The sequence below is a fragment of the Vigna umbellata genome, chromosome 5, assembly GCF_029865625.1.
Source record: "Vigna umbellata cultivar VRB3 chromosome 5, Vumbellata_1.0, whole genome shotgun sequence".
NCBI lineage: Eukaryota > Viridiplantae > Streptophyta > Magnoliopsida > Fabales > Fabaceae > Vigna > Vigna umbellata.
The window spans coordinates 37360499-37376969 of NC_142169.1; the positions used below are offsets into that span (position 1 = coordinate 37360499).

At 32.0% G+C, this 16471-nt stretch overlaps 2 protein-coding genes across 2 annotated transcripts; one reads left to right on the forward strand and one right to left on the reverse strand.

Annotated features, from left to right (window-relative positions):
- The first annotated feature begins 4752 nt into the window (after nucleotides 1-4752).
- LOC148198275 (ruBisCO large subunit-binding protein subunit beta, chloroplastic-like) lies at nucleotides 4753-12692 on the forward strand. Its single transcript, XM_088115962.1, has 14 exons — nucleotides 4753-5044; nucleotides 5110-5235; nucleotides 6056-6193; nucleotides 6435-6530; nucleotides 6681-6923; nucleotides 7222-7456; nucleotides 8241-8410; nucleotides 8521-8598; nucleotides 8705-8776; nucleotides 8857-8961; nucleotides 9117-9209; nucleotides 9530-9622; nucleotides 12123-12324; nucleotides 12417-12692. Exons 1-14 carry the CDS (start codon nucleotides 4901-4903, stop codon nucleotides 12437-12439), a joined length of 1818 nt encoding a protein of 605 aa, XP_087972088.1. The 5' UTR covers nucleotides 4753-4900; the 3' UTR covers nucleotides 12440-12692.
- On the reverse strand, nucleotides 12566-13334 carry LOC124849129 (GCN5-related N-acetyltransferase 1, chloroplastic-like). The gene has a single exon (XM_047327006.2). It carries the CDS (start codon nucleotides 13259-13261, stop codon nucleotides 12680-12682), a length of 582 nt encoding a protein of 193 aa, XP_047182962.1. The 5' UTR covers nucleotides 13262-13334; the 3' UTR covers nucleotides 12566-12679.
- Between the last annotated feature and the right edge of the window lie 3137 nt (nucleotides 13335-16471).

A 16471-nucleotide genomic window follows, 5' to 3' on the forward strand; every position in this document is an offset into this window, starting at 1 on the left:
GCACTTGGTTGACCTTATGTGAGGAATCATCAACCTTTTCTATCATTCTAAGTGGTTTTTGCATTTGTTTTGGGGCAAAAGAATTGAAGACAACATTGGTGTTGACCTGTTGAGTGGATTGTATGCCTTCTGAGGCAAAATCACTTGTGCAAATGTTGGCCGAATTCCAATCATCCTGCACCCCTTTTTCCTGATTGCTATCATTCCTTTTGTACCATGGTAGGTAATCATGCTTAGAATAACATTCATCCACAGTGCAATTCATTTTGTGGCAGTAGGAGCATCATTTTCCATAGTTGGAATTTCTCCATCTCTGATGAATCATTATTTTGTACTATTCACTTATTTTTTCGTACCGAATTTAAATAATGCTTAATTGTCCATTATTTTCTCAGTTTTGCTAATTGGGCTTAATTTGATCAGTAATTCATATTTTTAATTAATTTGGATTGTATGAATCTAATTATTCTCATTATTAATTGTAGGACAATTTTGAAATTATAATTAGGACTTCAAGAGGGCTGCCACATCATTTAATTTCGTTTTGTAATTTTAATTACTTTAATTTTAGACCAGATTTGACTTTTAGGCCTATTTTTTGTCAATTTTGTAAGAAGCTCATATAGATGACATTTTCGTCTTTTGGCCTTTTAAAATCCCAAATCATATTTGGGAAAGCTCTTCTCTCCCTCATTCATGTTTTTCTTAGGTCTTTGAAGCTTGGGACGTTTTCCACCCCCTTCCCTTTGGGGGTTTTAGGTTTTTGTTCTCTTTTCCTTTCAATTAATGAAGGATTTTGGTTTTTAATTTCAATTGCATTTGTGTTTCCGTTTCTTGCTTCCATTTTCGATTTCAGTTTCATTTCCCTATTTCCATTTCGTTTTGGTGTTGCAAGTTCGTTGTCCAATTTTTATTTCGTTTCCCAATTTGAATAGTGTTTTATGTTGTTGTTTTGAGGTTGCTTTGTGCTTTCAATTGCGCTTTCCATTGTGCTTCGTTTACATTTCATTTGTTGTTATTCCAGGATGAATTCACTTCCGTTTTTCTACTTTAATTTTGCTTTAATGGTAGCTTAGGTGTGTTTGGTTTGTCGTTAGTGAAATTGCATCGTTTCCATGAGAATTCTGAGTTAGAAGTGTGTTTTTGCTGCTTTGACTTGGCTCACTATTGAATCTATTTTGCACGTGCGATTGGTTATACGCTTAGTTGCATAATTAGTGTTTAATCTTTGCTTAGTTGATTGGACTGTATGGTGCATAATTGATTGAATGTGTGCACAGCGTTTGCTTAATTCGCTTTTATGAAAACATGGTGGGTCTTCGCTTAATTGATCAACTTGTGTTGGATTAGGGGTTAAAGGAGTGAGTAATTGTTATAAATCTGTGATAAGGAATAATGTAATTGAGCTAGTGATCAACAACTTTTAAATCTGTGTTCGAATTCGTGCTTTAATTTGATTTGTTTCCATTCATAAAATTCTTCAGTAAACCCCCCACCAAGTGTTTGATCTAATGACTGAACGAATAATTGGTCCATGAGAGACGAACTAGGAGTCATTTCCTAGTCTATATTGCACTTTATTTGCATATTAATTTGATTGGGGTACGACCTCGATCATTCTCTCTCTTCCTTGCTCACGTGACCCAACACCACGTCCTTGGTTCCTCTAGGTCTGGTCTGGTTTCCAGTGGCTATGTTTATCAGCAATATTCATCAGAATTTTGGGTTTTAGCATTTTGGTTGGTGGTCCCTATGTCTTGTCTCTCTTGTTGCATGATGAGGGAGAAGACACAGCTAATGTTGGGAAGGGGCTCCATTAGGAGGATTTGAGTTCTCACAGTGTTATAAGTATCATTCAGCCCCTTTAGAGATTAGATAACATGCTCTATCTCTCTATATTTGAGAGAGATCTTTGACAAATCACAATTACAATGGATGTCACAGGTACAACACGGTATGGGTCTAAGGGATTCTAACTCTTCCCAAAGAATCTTCAAATCTGTAAAAAATTGGCTTACATTTCTTTCTCCTTGTTTGATTGAGTAAATGTCTTGAAGTAAGTTAGAAATCTTGAAATAATCACCCTTTGAGAATCTTTCCTTTAATTCATCCCATAACTCTTTGGCATCTTCAACATATATCACACTTTCTGCAATCTGTGAAGAAAGTGTCTTTATGATTCAAGAAAGCACCATCATCTTACATTTTTCCTAAGCATCAAATAAAACATCACTTCTTTGAGGTTTCTTGATTGATCCATCAATGAATTTGATTTTGTTTTTGGAAAAGAGAGCTCTTCTCATGTTCCTCTTCCAAGAAGAGTAATTTTTCTCATTTAAGACTTGAGAGATAAGAGTGAGGATTGGATTCTCCCTGGGATGTAGATAAAAGGAACTGGCATGATTGGTTGATTAATCCATGTGATCCATCACACCAAGAAAGAACCAAGAATGAAACAAGAATTCTGATTGAAGGAACTTTGGCACAACGGAAGCAGAGCAAGCATTAAACCTGCTTTGATACCATATTGGAAATGGTATGAAGAGAAAATAGGAAGGCTTGAGAAGCCCTATGTCACGGGAGAGAGAAGTTCGGTCATGGAGAAGTCAAGCACTGAGAACAAGTTGCGACAACCAGGTAAGAAGAAAAAGAACTCTAAAATCTTTTAATGTATTGTGTATTGTTTCTGTGTGTTACTTTGGGGAACAAAATAGAAACCTTATATATAAGGTTCTCATGAAAAAGGGGGAAAAGGAGAAACACTGAAAACTAAAAACCCTAACTAACCCTAACCAACAAAATAAATTGATTATTACATTTAAATAGTAATCTAACTTATTTTAACAGTTTCAATATCTACTTAGTACAAATGAGTTGTATACTTCTTGAAAAATGAACCATTATTCAAATTGATATATATATATATATATATATATATATATATATGGGTTTGCTAACTTATGTAACCTCTTAAAGTCTACTAAATTTTAGTTGACAAAAAAATTCCTATTCGTAAAGAGAGGCAGCACTAGTACAAAAATAGCGTACACCGTCGAATATTTTTGGCCTTTCACGTTGAATTCGAGAACAACATCATATCAGGAGACATTAAATTGACTTCGAATTTAAAAAAATTCGACTTTAATTTAACGTCGAATTTCTTCAATATACGATGTTAATCAATTTTTTTTTTTAATTAATTGTAATCCTTTTTTACAACTCTACGAGACGTGAAAAGTATAATTATGAACGGTGATATAAGATCAACAACAAATAACAATAACAAACAACAAACAAGTTCAATCAAACAACAAACAAGTTCAATCAAACAACAAATAAGTTCAATAAAACAACAACAACAAACAAGTTCAACCAAACAACAATAACAACAAACAAGTTCAACAAAAAAAAAACAACAAACAAGTTCAACAAGAAAAAACAAACAAGTTCAACAAATAAGTTCTTCAAAACGAAAACTAACCTTCAAAAGTGCGTTCATCGGAATAAAGTGTTGCCACCAGTGAGAGAGAAAGCAGAATGCACCTATGAAGGACAAGAACACGAAAATAATCGGTGAAAACAAACGAAAATCATACCTAAAGTAGTTAATTAACATGCATTTGTATCAAATGAAAGAAAGTTTACATATGATGGTCGTCAAACTTCGTTCGATAAAAGTTTGAGCAGAGAAGAGGGTCTCGCACGCTAAGATAAAGTGAATGAATTTTCAATCTCCCGTTCAAATTTTTATTGAATTCACTAACCTTTTGACTTCTAACGCTGAGTCATTCGACGTTTTATATCCTTTTATGTCGAATTATAATTTTAAACGATGTTTAATAATTGCATTTATTTACAAAATTGTCACTGATTATTTTTAAAGTTGGCTATTGAGTGGTTAGACGTTGAACACGTGACGTTATAAGCTATTTTTGAAGGTGCATACTCCATAGGATATTTTAATAATTTTTATTTTTAATTTAAAATAAAAAAAAATCAGAAATTATTCAAATACCCTTAACCTTAAAACTTAGAATCCATAATATATGAAGATATTTTTTTCAACTAAAATTTGGGACATTTTAATATGTTACATAAGCAAACTTTTATATATATATATATATATATATATATATATATATATATATATATATATTCATAAGAATTTGTTTAAATACTTTTTTGATAAATATTAGATAGAAATAAGGAAAAAAAGTTATAAATTAAAATTAACTTAAGCACTAGTTAAAAAAAAAAAATTATGAAATTACACAATGGAACTTATATCCATTAACTTATATATAAACTAAATTTAATTTATGAAAAGTATTTATTTTTTATAAAAATGTTTATGCAGAATCTTATCCAATTGTAGTTTATTCCAAGCACTTCATATACAAACATGCACTGTTAATTATAACTTATATGTTGTGGTTTTATCTAAATATATATTTGCTCTACATGTAGCAATTATTTATTTTGAACAATATATCGATTCACTTGTTTTGGGTGTACACGAAAATAAGACAACGCAATTAGAAAAAACTTGATGAGTGAAACTATGACATAAAAGAAAAGAAATATATTCAATCATGATATTGACGGAATTATCAGTCATATTTATCTATTAAAGTTACTAACAAAAAAAAACTAATAAGTAGAAATAGTTTGCATGGTGACAAAATTAGTAATAAGATATTTTCCCTTTCATTTTGTTCACAGAATACAAGAGTGAGATATTTCTGTTCTTTACACCATTACTCTTATCCACTGACATTGTCCAAACTGAACATTTCTTCAATTTATCGCTGTTGAAGTTCAACTTATTGCACTCAAGACAGCTAATAGTTGTTAATTACTTACATCAAACCAACACAGCCATTGAAAGATAGTCAAAGCCATGGCATGTTCTTCTTCATTCACATTTGCCAGTCCAACATCACTTCCCAGGCCCAGAAACTCACTTTGTTCTTCTCTAATCCCCAGAGCCATGGCAAAAGAGCTTTACTTCAACCATGATGGTTCAGCAACGAAGAAGTTGCTGGTAAGGACTAATAGTTTGTTTTGGTTCTTCACAAGCTGTGAGTGAATTGGTGTGTGATGGTGCAGGCAGGGGTGGACATGGTGGCTGAGTTGCTTGGTGTTACATTGGGTCCAAAGGGGAGGAATGTTGTGCTGCCCAATAAGTATGGACCTCCCAAGATAGTAAATGATGGAGAAACTGTTCTCAAAGAGGTGCTTTTTTCTTTTTGGTCATTCATCATTAACCATTTGCTTCTTCTCTTTAATGTTCTTCTTTTTGTACCATGGTCGGTTTAAGGTTGTGAATGTTGAGAATCAAATACGAGTCTAAATCTTAGAAATGAAAACATTGAGTATATGGAACAAGAACTATAAATATATTATTTTAAGGTTTTAGACCGGAGGTGGACTTTTGATGTTGTCTCTTCTTAATTAACTGTGTTAATTTCTTCTATGAATTTATGTTTTATCGGTGTTTTTTTTTTAATAAATCGTGTTAAATTTTTATATAGTTGGATTTATGTCTTATTGTATTAATTTTTTATATGATTAGACTCATGTTTTATTGACGTTCTCTTTTTTCAATAATTTTTTTTTTAAGATTCATTAGTGAAAAAGTTACATATTTATGCATTGTTAGATTACTATTTTGAAATACAGTTATTTATTCTCTAAAGTATATAATAAGAGGTGGCTATAAGAAGATCATAGTATTGGTAAGCCATCCACTAGGCATTTGAACCAGAGCATTTGAAGAAAACACAAGAACAGAATGAGAAAACAGTTTCCAGTGAGTTTTTTCTGTACTTTGGTTGTTGGATGAGAAATTGACTGTTGAGCAATGAAAAATTGTTTCAGAAAGTAGTGTTTGAAACAAAAAAGTAAGAAGAAAATCTAGCATGTCCTTTTTTTTCCCACAATTTGGTAGGTGTTTTCCTTGTTGTCTTATTGCTTATGTGCTTAATAAACTTGTATATCATCAGGTCTTCTAGTAATATGGTTTTGTGAACTTCTCTTTCCTGTGTTACATAAGATTGAATTGGAAGATCCGTTGGAAAATGTTGGTGTGAAATTGGTGAGACAAGCTGGTGCAAAAACCAATGACCTAGCTGGTGATGGCTCAACTACATCTGTTGTTCTTGCTCATGGCTTAATCAGAGAGGGGACAAAGGTAAACAAAACCACCTAAACATGAGTGTCCTATTACATCAATCACAACAAAATTATTACATGTTAGCACATATGAAAAGTTGACATGTATTGCTATATAAAAAAGGTCCCATCCTATGTCAAATTTGCAAATAAAAGTTGAAGAAACATTAGTTTTTAGTTCATTCTTGAATCACCATGTTAATAACTTTAAAGGGGTTTTCTTAACTTTGAGTTCTAAAGCTCCTTTTTTCTTTGTCTAGGTTATTGCTGCTGGAATGAATCCTGTTCAAATTGCTCGTGGGATTGAGAAGACAGCAACTGCACTTGTTTCTGAACTCAGTTTCATGTCAAGAGAGGTAGGATCACTTTATTTATTAAATGATGTTTCAATTTTTTACTTGATGTAAAACTTAAACTCATACTTGGATTCTTTAATTATAAATTTTGCTTGGTGTCAATTGTTGCTTATAGTTTGCAAAGTCTAACAACATTGATTGAACTTGCAGGTTGAGGATGATGAACTTGCAGATGTTGCAGCAGTAAGTGCAGGGAATGATTATGCAGTTGGAAACATGATTTCTGAGGCACTGCATAAGGTAGGAAAAAGAGGAGTAGTAACAATTGAAACCGGAAAAAGTACTGAGAACAGTTTAGAGATTGTGGAGGGAATGCAATTTGATCGTGGATATTTGTCCCCATACTTTGTCAACAATAGAAGAAAGATGACAGTGGAACTCCACAACTGCAAGGTATCATTTAGAGTCTGAAAGAACTTGTACAGTGTATAAAAGTGCTTATGATGATGATATTTCTGCAAGTATTTTTAAGCTTGACTAAGCAAGCTTCATGGTTGAGCTTATGATATCTTCTCTAAAGTGATAAACTTAATAGATAAATACTTAATTGGTTGGTTTGGCAAAAGCATCTTTCACATAAAAGCTATAAGCAAGTTCAATTAAAAATAAGATGTAATTAAATGATGATAATGAGTAACAAAATATGTAATTAAGTTAAATAACTACATGATGCATAGTTATTTGGTTGCAGTTGCTTTTGGTGGACAAGAAAATCACAAACCCAAAGGAATTGATCAACATACTGAACAATTCTGCAAAAGAAAAGTACCCAATTGTGATAGTTGCAGAGGACATTGAGCAAGAAGCTCTAGCTCCTGTCATTAAAAATAAACTTCGAGGGGCACTTAAGGTAGCTGCCATTAAGGCTCCTGCCTTTGGTGAACGCAAGACTCACTGCTTGGAAGACATTGCAATCTTGACTGGAGGTACAACATCCAACACTTCCACTTATAATCTTCATTATGTTTTGTTTGTTCATATGTTTAGACAAACAAGAAACAAAAACTTTCTCAGCTATAGCTTTCTGTTATGCTCTTTTTATCTGTTCATCTTTTCTGTTTGCAATTATGTTATTCTGCATTGTATATGTACATATACCCCTTCTCATAGTAAGAGTTCAGAGTCTTTATTGATCATTCGTACTGTTTCTTTTCTTTTCCAATTTTGTTATTGTATCAAATTCATTTAGAAGTTTATCTTAGTGAAATTTATTATGTCATAGTCACCATTCACAAATATCTAGTCACGTATTCGAAATATATATGTTGAGGAGGTGTGTTAGAAATTTAATATCAATTAAAGATAAAACAAATATATGTTATAAATGATTATATAAATGAGTGTAAACCTCGTATTAAAAGTCGGTTTCGTAGGATTAGGTTAGATTTGAAGTTTATTTCTTAATATGGTAGTCAATTTTCAGCTTGCAGATGTGTGTTCACAAAATCTCTATCTCCGGCTTTGTTTCAAGAACTCTGTTCCAAGCTGGGCTTGATGTTTTCACTTCTGTTGTTCTGTCCGATTGCCATCTTCGTTAAACTTCTATTAGAAACAAATTATGTACTTGAATGGAAGAAAGCATCAGTTGTTAAAATGCTAATTGGAAGTTCCATTTTTACATGCATAGTCTTCACTTTGTAGTTTATTCTGCAATAAAACATTAGTTCTTTACAACCTTTGTTTTTTTGTAATTGATATGCTGTTTTTCAGGTACTGTGATTAGAGAAGACATGGGATTCACCCTAGAAAAGGCTACCAAGGATGTTCTGGGTTCTGCTACAAAGGTAGTCATAACAAAGAATTCTACCTTAATAGTTACTGATGGGAGTACAAGATCACTTGTAGAGAAGAGGGTTCATCAACTGAAGAAGCTTGTTGAGGTGCATACACAATTTTCAAAACCATCACATCTCACACTTGACTAGTGTTAAATTTTCAAAGTTAATTGTATATTGTTCACAAATATGATTGATTGACATATTTCACACAGAATACAGTGGATAAATTTCCCAAAAAGATATTGAATGAAAGAATAGCAAGATTATCAGGGAGCATTGCCATTCTCCAGGTATTGTAAATTTCATTTCATTTTGTTTGGACATTTTGGATTTTAAGAATTCTGTTTCCTTGGAGATAGTTCATATACCTATTAGCAACTTGAATACAAATCATAGGTAGGAGCACAAACACAAGTGGAGCTGAAGGATAAACAATTAAGAATAGAAGATGCTCTAAATGCAACCAAGGTATTATTTCCTTTTCATGGCTCAAACAAGTTAATTTGCCACCATTTTTATGGTTAACCTTCTTACTTGGAACATGGCAGGCTGCAATAGATGAAGGTGTAGTAGTTGGAGGTGGTTGTAGCCTTTTAAGACTATCCAAAAAGGTGGATGGTATAAAAGTACTTCTAGACAATGAAGAACAAAAGGTTTCATTCCATTGCACTAAGTTTTTCATATCATGTTTGAAGTTTATGATTTAGCCAAGCTCTTGTTGTAAATATCCCTTAAAGTCTTTGTTTTGATTTGTATCTTTTTGTTGTCTGTTCAAGACATGGAAAATTTATTTGTGTATTATCTGCAGATTGGAGCTGAAATCTTCAGAAGAGCTTTAAGCTATCCTGCAAGATTGATAGCGAAAAATGCTGGTGTAAATGGCAATGTTGTTGTAAATAAGGTATTGAGCCTGAGAAACTGTTTTATAATGTTGGATTCTTAACAATAACATAGAAAAAAACAAAAAATAAGATTGAAAGAAAGCAAAATATATCAATTTTTGCACTTAGATTTTGCATGCTTTGTAATTTTACAGGAAAAATTTTCAAAACTATATACAGAGATTTTTCTAACATTTGTCCTGTGTTCAACTATTGTTGATTTATCAATTAAAAAATCTCAATTATTAAGATTTTTTTTCTTCAGATTTTAGTTTATTAAACTAAAGAAGAAAGGTATATATTGAATAAAATGCAAGCTTGAGTCGTTTATGGTAAGCAGGTTTTATTGGAAGATAACATGAATTTTGGTTACAATGCTGCTAAGGACTGTTATGAGGATCTGATGAAGGCTAGGATTATGGATCCAACAAAGGTATGCTCATTTAGTTTGTGTAAAGGTCAAATTAAATTATCAAAACAAAATTTCAATTCTAGTTATAGAAAAGTATATAAGAAAAAAACAATTAAAGAAGTTCATGTAAGTTTGGCCCTTTTCCATTGTGTAACTAACCAATATAATGTTTGTTAATCTTGTGTTTGGATTTACACTAAAATTTTAAAAAGATTCTAAGTTTACAGAATTTTATTTCAATTACTATAAAATATAAACAATTATTTTAATAATAAACAATATATAATAATTTTAAAATATCAATTAGTAGTATTTTAGAGCCTATAATGATGAAAGTTATTTTTTACAAAGTACACCAAAATATATTAGTTGTCTTCAACTTCAACTAGAGTTAAGATTATAATTATTTTAGCTAATGTTTACTTTTTCAACATCTTTATTCGAGTCTTTTTTTTTTTAATTTTCTATTAACATTGACTAAAATAGGTATTTTTAATTTTAATTTTTTATTTCAAATTGATAAAAAAACCATGAAAATAATCTTAGGTTAGGATTATTTAAAAGTTTGCTTAATCAACATTAGAAAAAAAAAATAACCTTAATCAAATTAGAAAAGGTGTGATATTGTTGAAAAGATCCCAACAAACATTAAAAAAATGTCAATAAAAAAAACTATGATTGACATTAATTAAAGAAGTAGTTTTTAGACATTAATGGAAAAAGGTTTTATCCTACAATAATTTCAACTTACATTGATCGATAAATAGTCCACTAATATTAAATCAAAAATTTGGATGATACCAATTGAGAAGTAATTCTACATTAGAAAAGAAATTTGTTATTAACTCGTTAGAAAAAAAATTAAATTTAAAATAAAATTCAACTCAAAACAAGTCATACTTAAGTCTAATACAAAAAATAGAGCTATCAAAACATGTCATCCGGCCCGACCTACCACGGGTTGGTCACTTAGTGAGCCAACCCAACCCGGTTCATTTATTAGCAAGTCGGAAAAATTCGAACCCGACCAAATCCATCACAGATTGGTAGTTAAACGGGTTGACTCACTTAATTACAATTTTTTTAAAATAAAAAAATTACAAACATTCTATAAATTAAATCTAAACAAATTTCACTGGCAACATGTGTATTTAATTAATTTTGAAAATAAGAAACTTAAATTTTTCAAGCAAAAACAAAATAATAAATATTTTTTTATAAAATTAAAATTAAATTTTAATAAAATAAAATTAGGTAGGTGGGTTGGTGGACCAACCTGGTCCACCACGGGTTCAACCCGCATGAGTCGGGTTTAAATGAGTCGAGTTAAAATTTGACCTGCATAAGAAAAATATAATTTTTTTAAACCCAACCCGGCTCAAATCCGTAGTAGACTGAGTTAATCTGCGGGTTGTGACCGTTTTGATAGCTCTAACAAAAAAAAGTTATGTTTGATATCTATTAAAAAAACATCATTAATATTAACCACGAAAATATTGTTTAATAACAACTCATAAATAACTTAGTCTTAATTTGCAAAGAATAAATAATTTTAACGATTTCAATCCAAAAATAAAAAGTAATTGACCTTGAAAAAGAAAACCTCACTTGTCAGTAGTAAAAATTTTATTGTTGAGTCGATGTTTTTTAAATCTTGACCAAGTTCACAATGTCAGAACGATTAATTTGAAGTAAAAAACATGCTAATGGAGCTAAACAGTAGAGGAGAGAAAAAATTATATATATATATATATATATATGAAAGAATTTAAAAATATAAAATTTTACATGTATCTATTGAAATAATAACAAGGATAATGATACTTTAACAACATTTTAATATTATTTATGTGTCACTGATCCAAAATTACTTCACAATTAATAATAATAATCATAAAAACCATCGTGAATTAATCACAAAATAACACATAAATAATATTAAAATATTATAAAAAAATATTAAAATATTATAAAAAAATATTGTAAAAATATTATTATCTAATAATAAATGACATTGACAGCCTCTTATATTACAATAGTTTTAAAATAAGCATACACCTCTCTCTTTCTTTTGATAAAAGCATACTCGTCTTTATAAAATGGTTACAGTTTTCCTATTTATTTATTTTTTTAATTACATATTATAATAATGTTATCATTTTAATGAAAAAGATTAAACTATTCTCTGAGTCCCTAAAGTTGGCCACCATTAATATATCACACTGCACCTAACAGATTAGCACCAGGAGTTGTAACAGTGTTCCAGCACCATGAAGTTTTATCCAGTATCTGCAGGAACTAAAGCTAGCAGTTTTAAAGCCTAAGAACTAAAATTTAAGGCAGAAACAAGTACGCAAACTAAAGAAAGTATCTAATAACCGATGAATAACAAAAAGGGGACAAAAACAGGAATGTGAATCAGTGAAAAGCATGACGAAAACCATGTTAATTTGGCAGTGGAGATGCAGTGAGATAGATTAGCACAGAATGACCAAGTCTGTGATGTTGAAAATTGGTGCAGGTAGTTAGATGCTGTATAGAACATTCAGCTTCAGTGGCCAAGTCATTTCTAACATCTAATGCTGTTGTGATTGAGCGCAAGGAGTTGCAGCCCATAACATTGCCCCCAAGAAAGGCCATGGCTACCCCAAATCTCGCTATACCAAAAGATCTTGCCTTTTCGAAGGGTCTTCCTATGTCAAAAGATCTTGCTATGTCAAAAGGTCATTTCACTCACTTCATCGTCTTTAATTTCCTCTGCCACAATATTTTCCCCTGTTAGTAGTAACGATTGTGTTGAAATTTGGTTACTCAGGTTTCGTACCAAAGGGTTTCTGAAATGGAAAATTGTGAACTTTCAGACCCATGCCTGGCTTCAGTGTGAGCAATGAAGAAACAGTGCAGATTAATCCACAGATACATTGTACAGATAGTGGCATTCACCAATCCTAGGAACAACAAACGAAGTTACCAACATCTCAATTTTGTAATAAATTTTGAATATTCAAGCAATTTTATAAGGAAAATGTGAAAGACTTGTTGGATACATGGTAATAAAAAGAAGTGAAAATAAAAATCCTATTTTTTCTTTTGTCGTTTGGAGTAAACCATTCCCCGGATGCCATCGGGATCGGCGACGAAGCCCAACGGGCGATAGAACCCGAGAACTCGGGGCTCCGAATAAAGGGCAATATTGGAAATTCCTCTTCCCAGAAGCTCCTTCAGCAGCCTCTCGATGACGGCCTTGCCGAGCCCGATGCCCTGGAACGACGGGTCCACCACCACGTCCCATATGATGGCGTTGAAGACGCCGTCGCCGGTTGCCCTCGCGAAAGCCACCGGCCGCCGCGTCCTCCGATGCTCCACCCATAGAACCGCCTGCGTGTGCTCCAGTGCCAGGCGGATCTTCTCCGGGTCCCGCCGTGGGAACCCCACCGCCACGAACACAGTGTTCAGCTCCTCCAGGTCCAGCCCCTCCGCGTCGCGCCGCAACAAGAACCCGCGCGACTCCAGCGCCTCGTCGGAGACTGAGAGCGGATAGTCGCCACCGTAGGGGGAGGACGATGCGACGGAGACGCTTCGGGGGAGGGTTCGCACCCTGGTTTGGCCGAAACGGAGACAGGGTGGAAGAGGAGCGGAGACAGCGCCACGTAACAACATTTTATAGATAGAACAAAAAAGTGTTTTGAATTTAATTTATAATGCAAATTTCACACTTTATGATCATTTTCCCACTTTATCTTAAATAATATTTTTAAACTAAATAAAAAAAACTCAAGCTTAAATAATATTTTAGAATTATCTTACTTGCTAAAATAATATGCTCTTAGATTTTCTACTTCTATCCTGATTTTGATTTTAAAATCGTATGGGTAAATTAATAAGTAAGAATAACAATAAAATAAAAAACATTAAAAATAATGATGATGGAGAAACTAGTATCTATTGAAACAATTAATAGGGTAATAATAATAATTTAATTTTATTCTGATGGTGTGGCTGTTTTTGCAGGTTTGTGGCTGTGAGAAAGCCTTCATGGATAAGGTGGGTTAGATTAGAGTTTTTGTTTTATTTGTTAAAGAGGGAAACGAAAAAGAAAATAAATTGGAATGTTACAAATAAAGTATTAAAGAAAATATTGAGTTGTTTTTATGGTTTTCAATCAAAAAATTTAGGTGACTTTAATAATTATTTATTAAGATTTAGACATTACAAAAATATCAATAAACCACCAATCAAGAACTTCTTCTCATTGTTTGGACTTCATTTAATTTTCATCTGTTTTTATTTATTTGCAGTAACTTCGTGAATATATTTTTAGTCCAATATAACTTTAATATATGCCCTTTAGTTATAATTTGATAATCTCTTTTAATTATATTGCCTATATTAGAAATGTTGTTAATTTTTGAGGTATCAATATTAGGACACTACTGTCATTCAATATATCGGTTGTTGATATCTTTGATTAGTTTAAAATTTATTTGTTAACTTGCTTGATTAAGTTTGAAGAGGAAAATAAATAATATAGTGTGTTGACAATTTGTAGAAAATTAAATAAAAGTTGAATGTATTATAATTTTGTGAATGTGACAATAGTGTAAAATAAAACACCAAATGTAATATTTGTAATATTAATAATAATTGAAAAAAAAAATAAAACACCAAAATGAGAATATTTTGTTATAACTAATATAAATTATTATATCCATAGCGAATTAATTCCATTAAAATGGTTTTAAAAAATTAAATGAGTTAACCGTCAATTCAACTCTTCAAATTATAATTACATTGTAGTTTCAAAATTATAAAATAAGGTATTTGCTTTTAAAATTTTATAATTATCTATATTTTATATTTTAGACCTATACGTAACATTTTAATTTTCATTATCACATTTTTAATATTACAAAAATAATTAATTTGAGGAAAACATATAAACTGCCATCATAATTATTCAAAAAAGAATATATAATATAGCAAAATTTATATATACATCATTCTATACTACAAGAAGATATATTACACTGTGTTAAAATTTCAAATGTGAGTCTAAGTCGCACATTTGGCAGAAATGAGAAAGTAGAGCACCATATAAGGTTGAAGATACATTAATCCATTGTCTTAAGGTTTTGGGTAAAAAATGGTATCAATCCATTAAGTGGTAGAGCTTAGATCTCATTAGTGTTGTATTTCTCTACTGAACCTTCTCCTCGATAAACCCAAGAAGTATGATATCAGAGTCAGGTTAGGCCCGCACCTGCGCACCAGAGATTCTCCTAAGCTCACACCATTAAGGTATTTCCCCATGGAATCCTTTTCACCTCATACTTAAATACCATACAAAATGATTATATCATGTTTAGTATTCATCAAACAATCACTCAGCTGGAGGTGCTTGACAACACTCTTGTCCAACGACTAAATCTGCTCGCCCAGCGAGAAAACCACTGGAACTTAAGCTTTAAAATCTCTCAAAAGTCACCTAGCGAGTATATTTTCACTCAGCGATTGTCAAGTCAGTAACTCTCTAACTTTGAATTCGCCTAATGAGATTTTGCTCGCCCAACGAACACCAAGTTCGTAGCTATCTGACTTTGAATTCGCCTAGCTAGTACATGCTCGCTCAACGAGTCTACATAATTTTACTGAAATATGCTTCTACATATTTATGTCATACCAGACCTGTAAGACCAATCTACCACTAACTCTATATACCAAAACAATCATTCATCAGATAAAACATGAATCAATGACTCAATTCACCTAAGATTGAATACTCATTTGTTCAAATGACCAACAATTCAGTACATTAAAATCAAATCACTACCGAAAAACTAATAAAACAGATTTCACACATTATAAACTAGATTTTTAGCGAACTAAGTGGCTAACTAATCCTAATTGACACAAAAAAAAGACTTCAAACATCAAGTTCCCTCATAAAACAACTCCTATAGAATTTCACCTATCAAAGCCCCCAATCTTAAACCAAAATCAATTGTAACTCTATCCTTTTACCACACTATGATTTAACAGAAATTCCCAACTTAATACAACATCACTTCCACCAGTTTAAGCAACTAAAAAGGTACATTCAACAATCAATCACTACAAAGTTCATTTAATATCAGAAAACACACATTCAAACTAAATTCACCAAATCATGTACAAAACATCAGAATTTTAGCACACTCATTTACTTAATGCAATAATTTAGTTAATTTAATCAAACTAAAGTACACCAAATCATATTTATCAAAATACTAGAATGACAGAGTTTGGGTATTTAGCTTCCATTACCTGAAAAATGACTAAACTGCTCAAGAAAGCCTAAAGCAGCCTCCAAACGCACATGAAACTTCACATGCAACACAAAAAGGGCTAGCATGCAAGAAAAACGAAATTTACCAAAGAAAGGAGTATAGTACACCATGGTCTACAGACCCATGGTCACATTACTGAGCATCCCTTGCACTCCACCTCCCATGAATTCATTTGGTTGTCTGCCACCGATTGTCTGCCAAGGCTTCACCTGACTATGGAGGGACGTACTCGTTTGAGCTCAGACCTAAACCATTGGTTTTGATATAGGGAGGGACAACACACACATAAATCTCCATAATGGTAAGATATTGTCTGCTCTAGGCTAAGCCCTCACGGATTTTCTTTTGGTACTATTCCAAAAGACCTCTTACCAAGAGAGGTATCTTATGTGTATATAAACCCATGTCTATCTCTTATTTTATTTAATGTGAGATTTTGTTTGTATCCTAACAGAAACCAATTAGTTAGACTTGAAAATCTCGTCATGAAGATTACTCAAGCAAATTTTGATCTTCAAACAGATGAACAGGGGATGAAAGCCCT

Coding starts and splice junctions, on each gene's coding strand:
- LOC148198275 (XM_088115962.1), top strand. CDS start 4,901: ATGGCATGTTCTTCTTCATTCACATTTGCCAGTCCAACATCACTTCCC. Junction 6,194..6,434: donor TAATCAGAGAGGGGACAAAG/GTAAACAAAACC, acceptor TTCTTTGTCTAG/GTTATTGCTGCTGGAATGAA. Junction 9,623..12,122: donor GGATTATGGATCCAACAAAG/GTATGCTCATTT, acceptor AAATTGGTGCAG/GTAGTTAGATGCTGTATAGA.
- LOC124849129 (XM_047327006.2), bottom strand. CDS start 13,261: ATGTTGTTACGTGGCGCTGTCTCCGCTCCTCTTCCACCCTGTCTCCGT.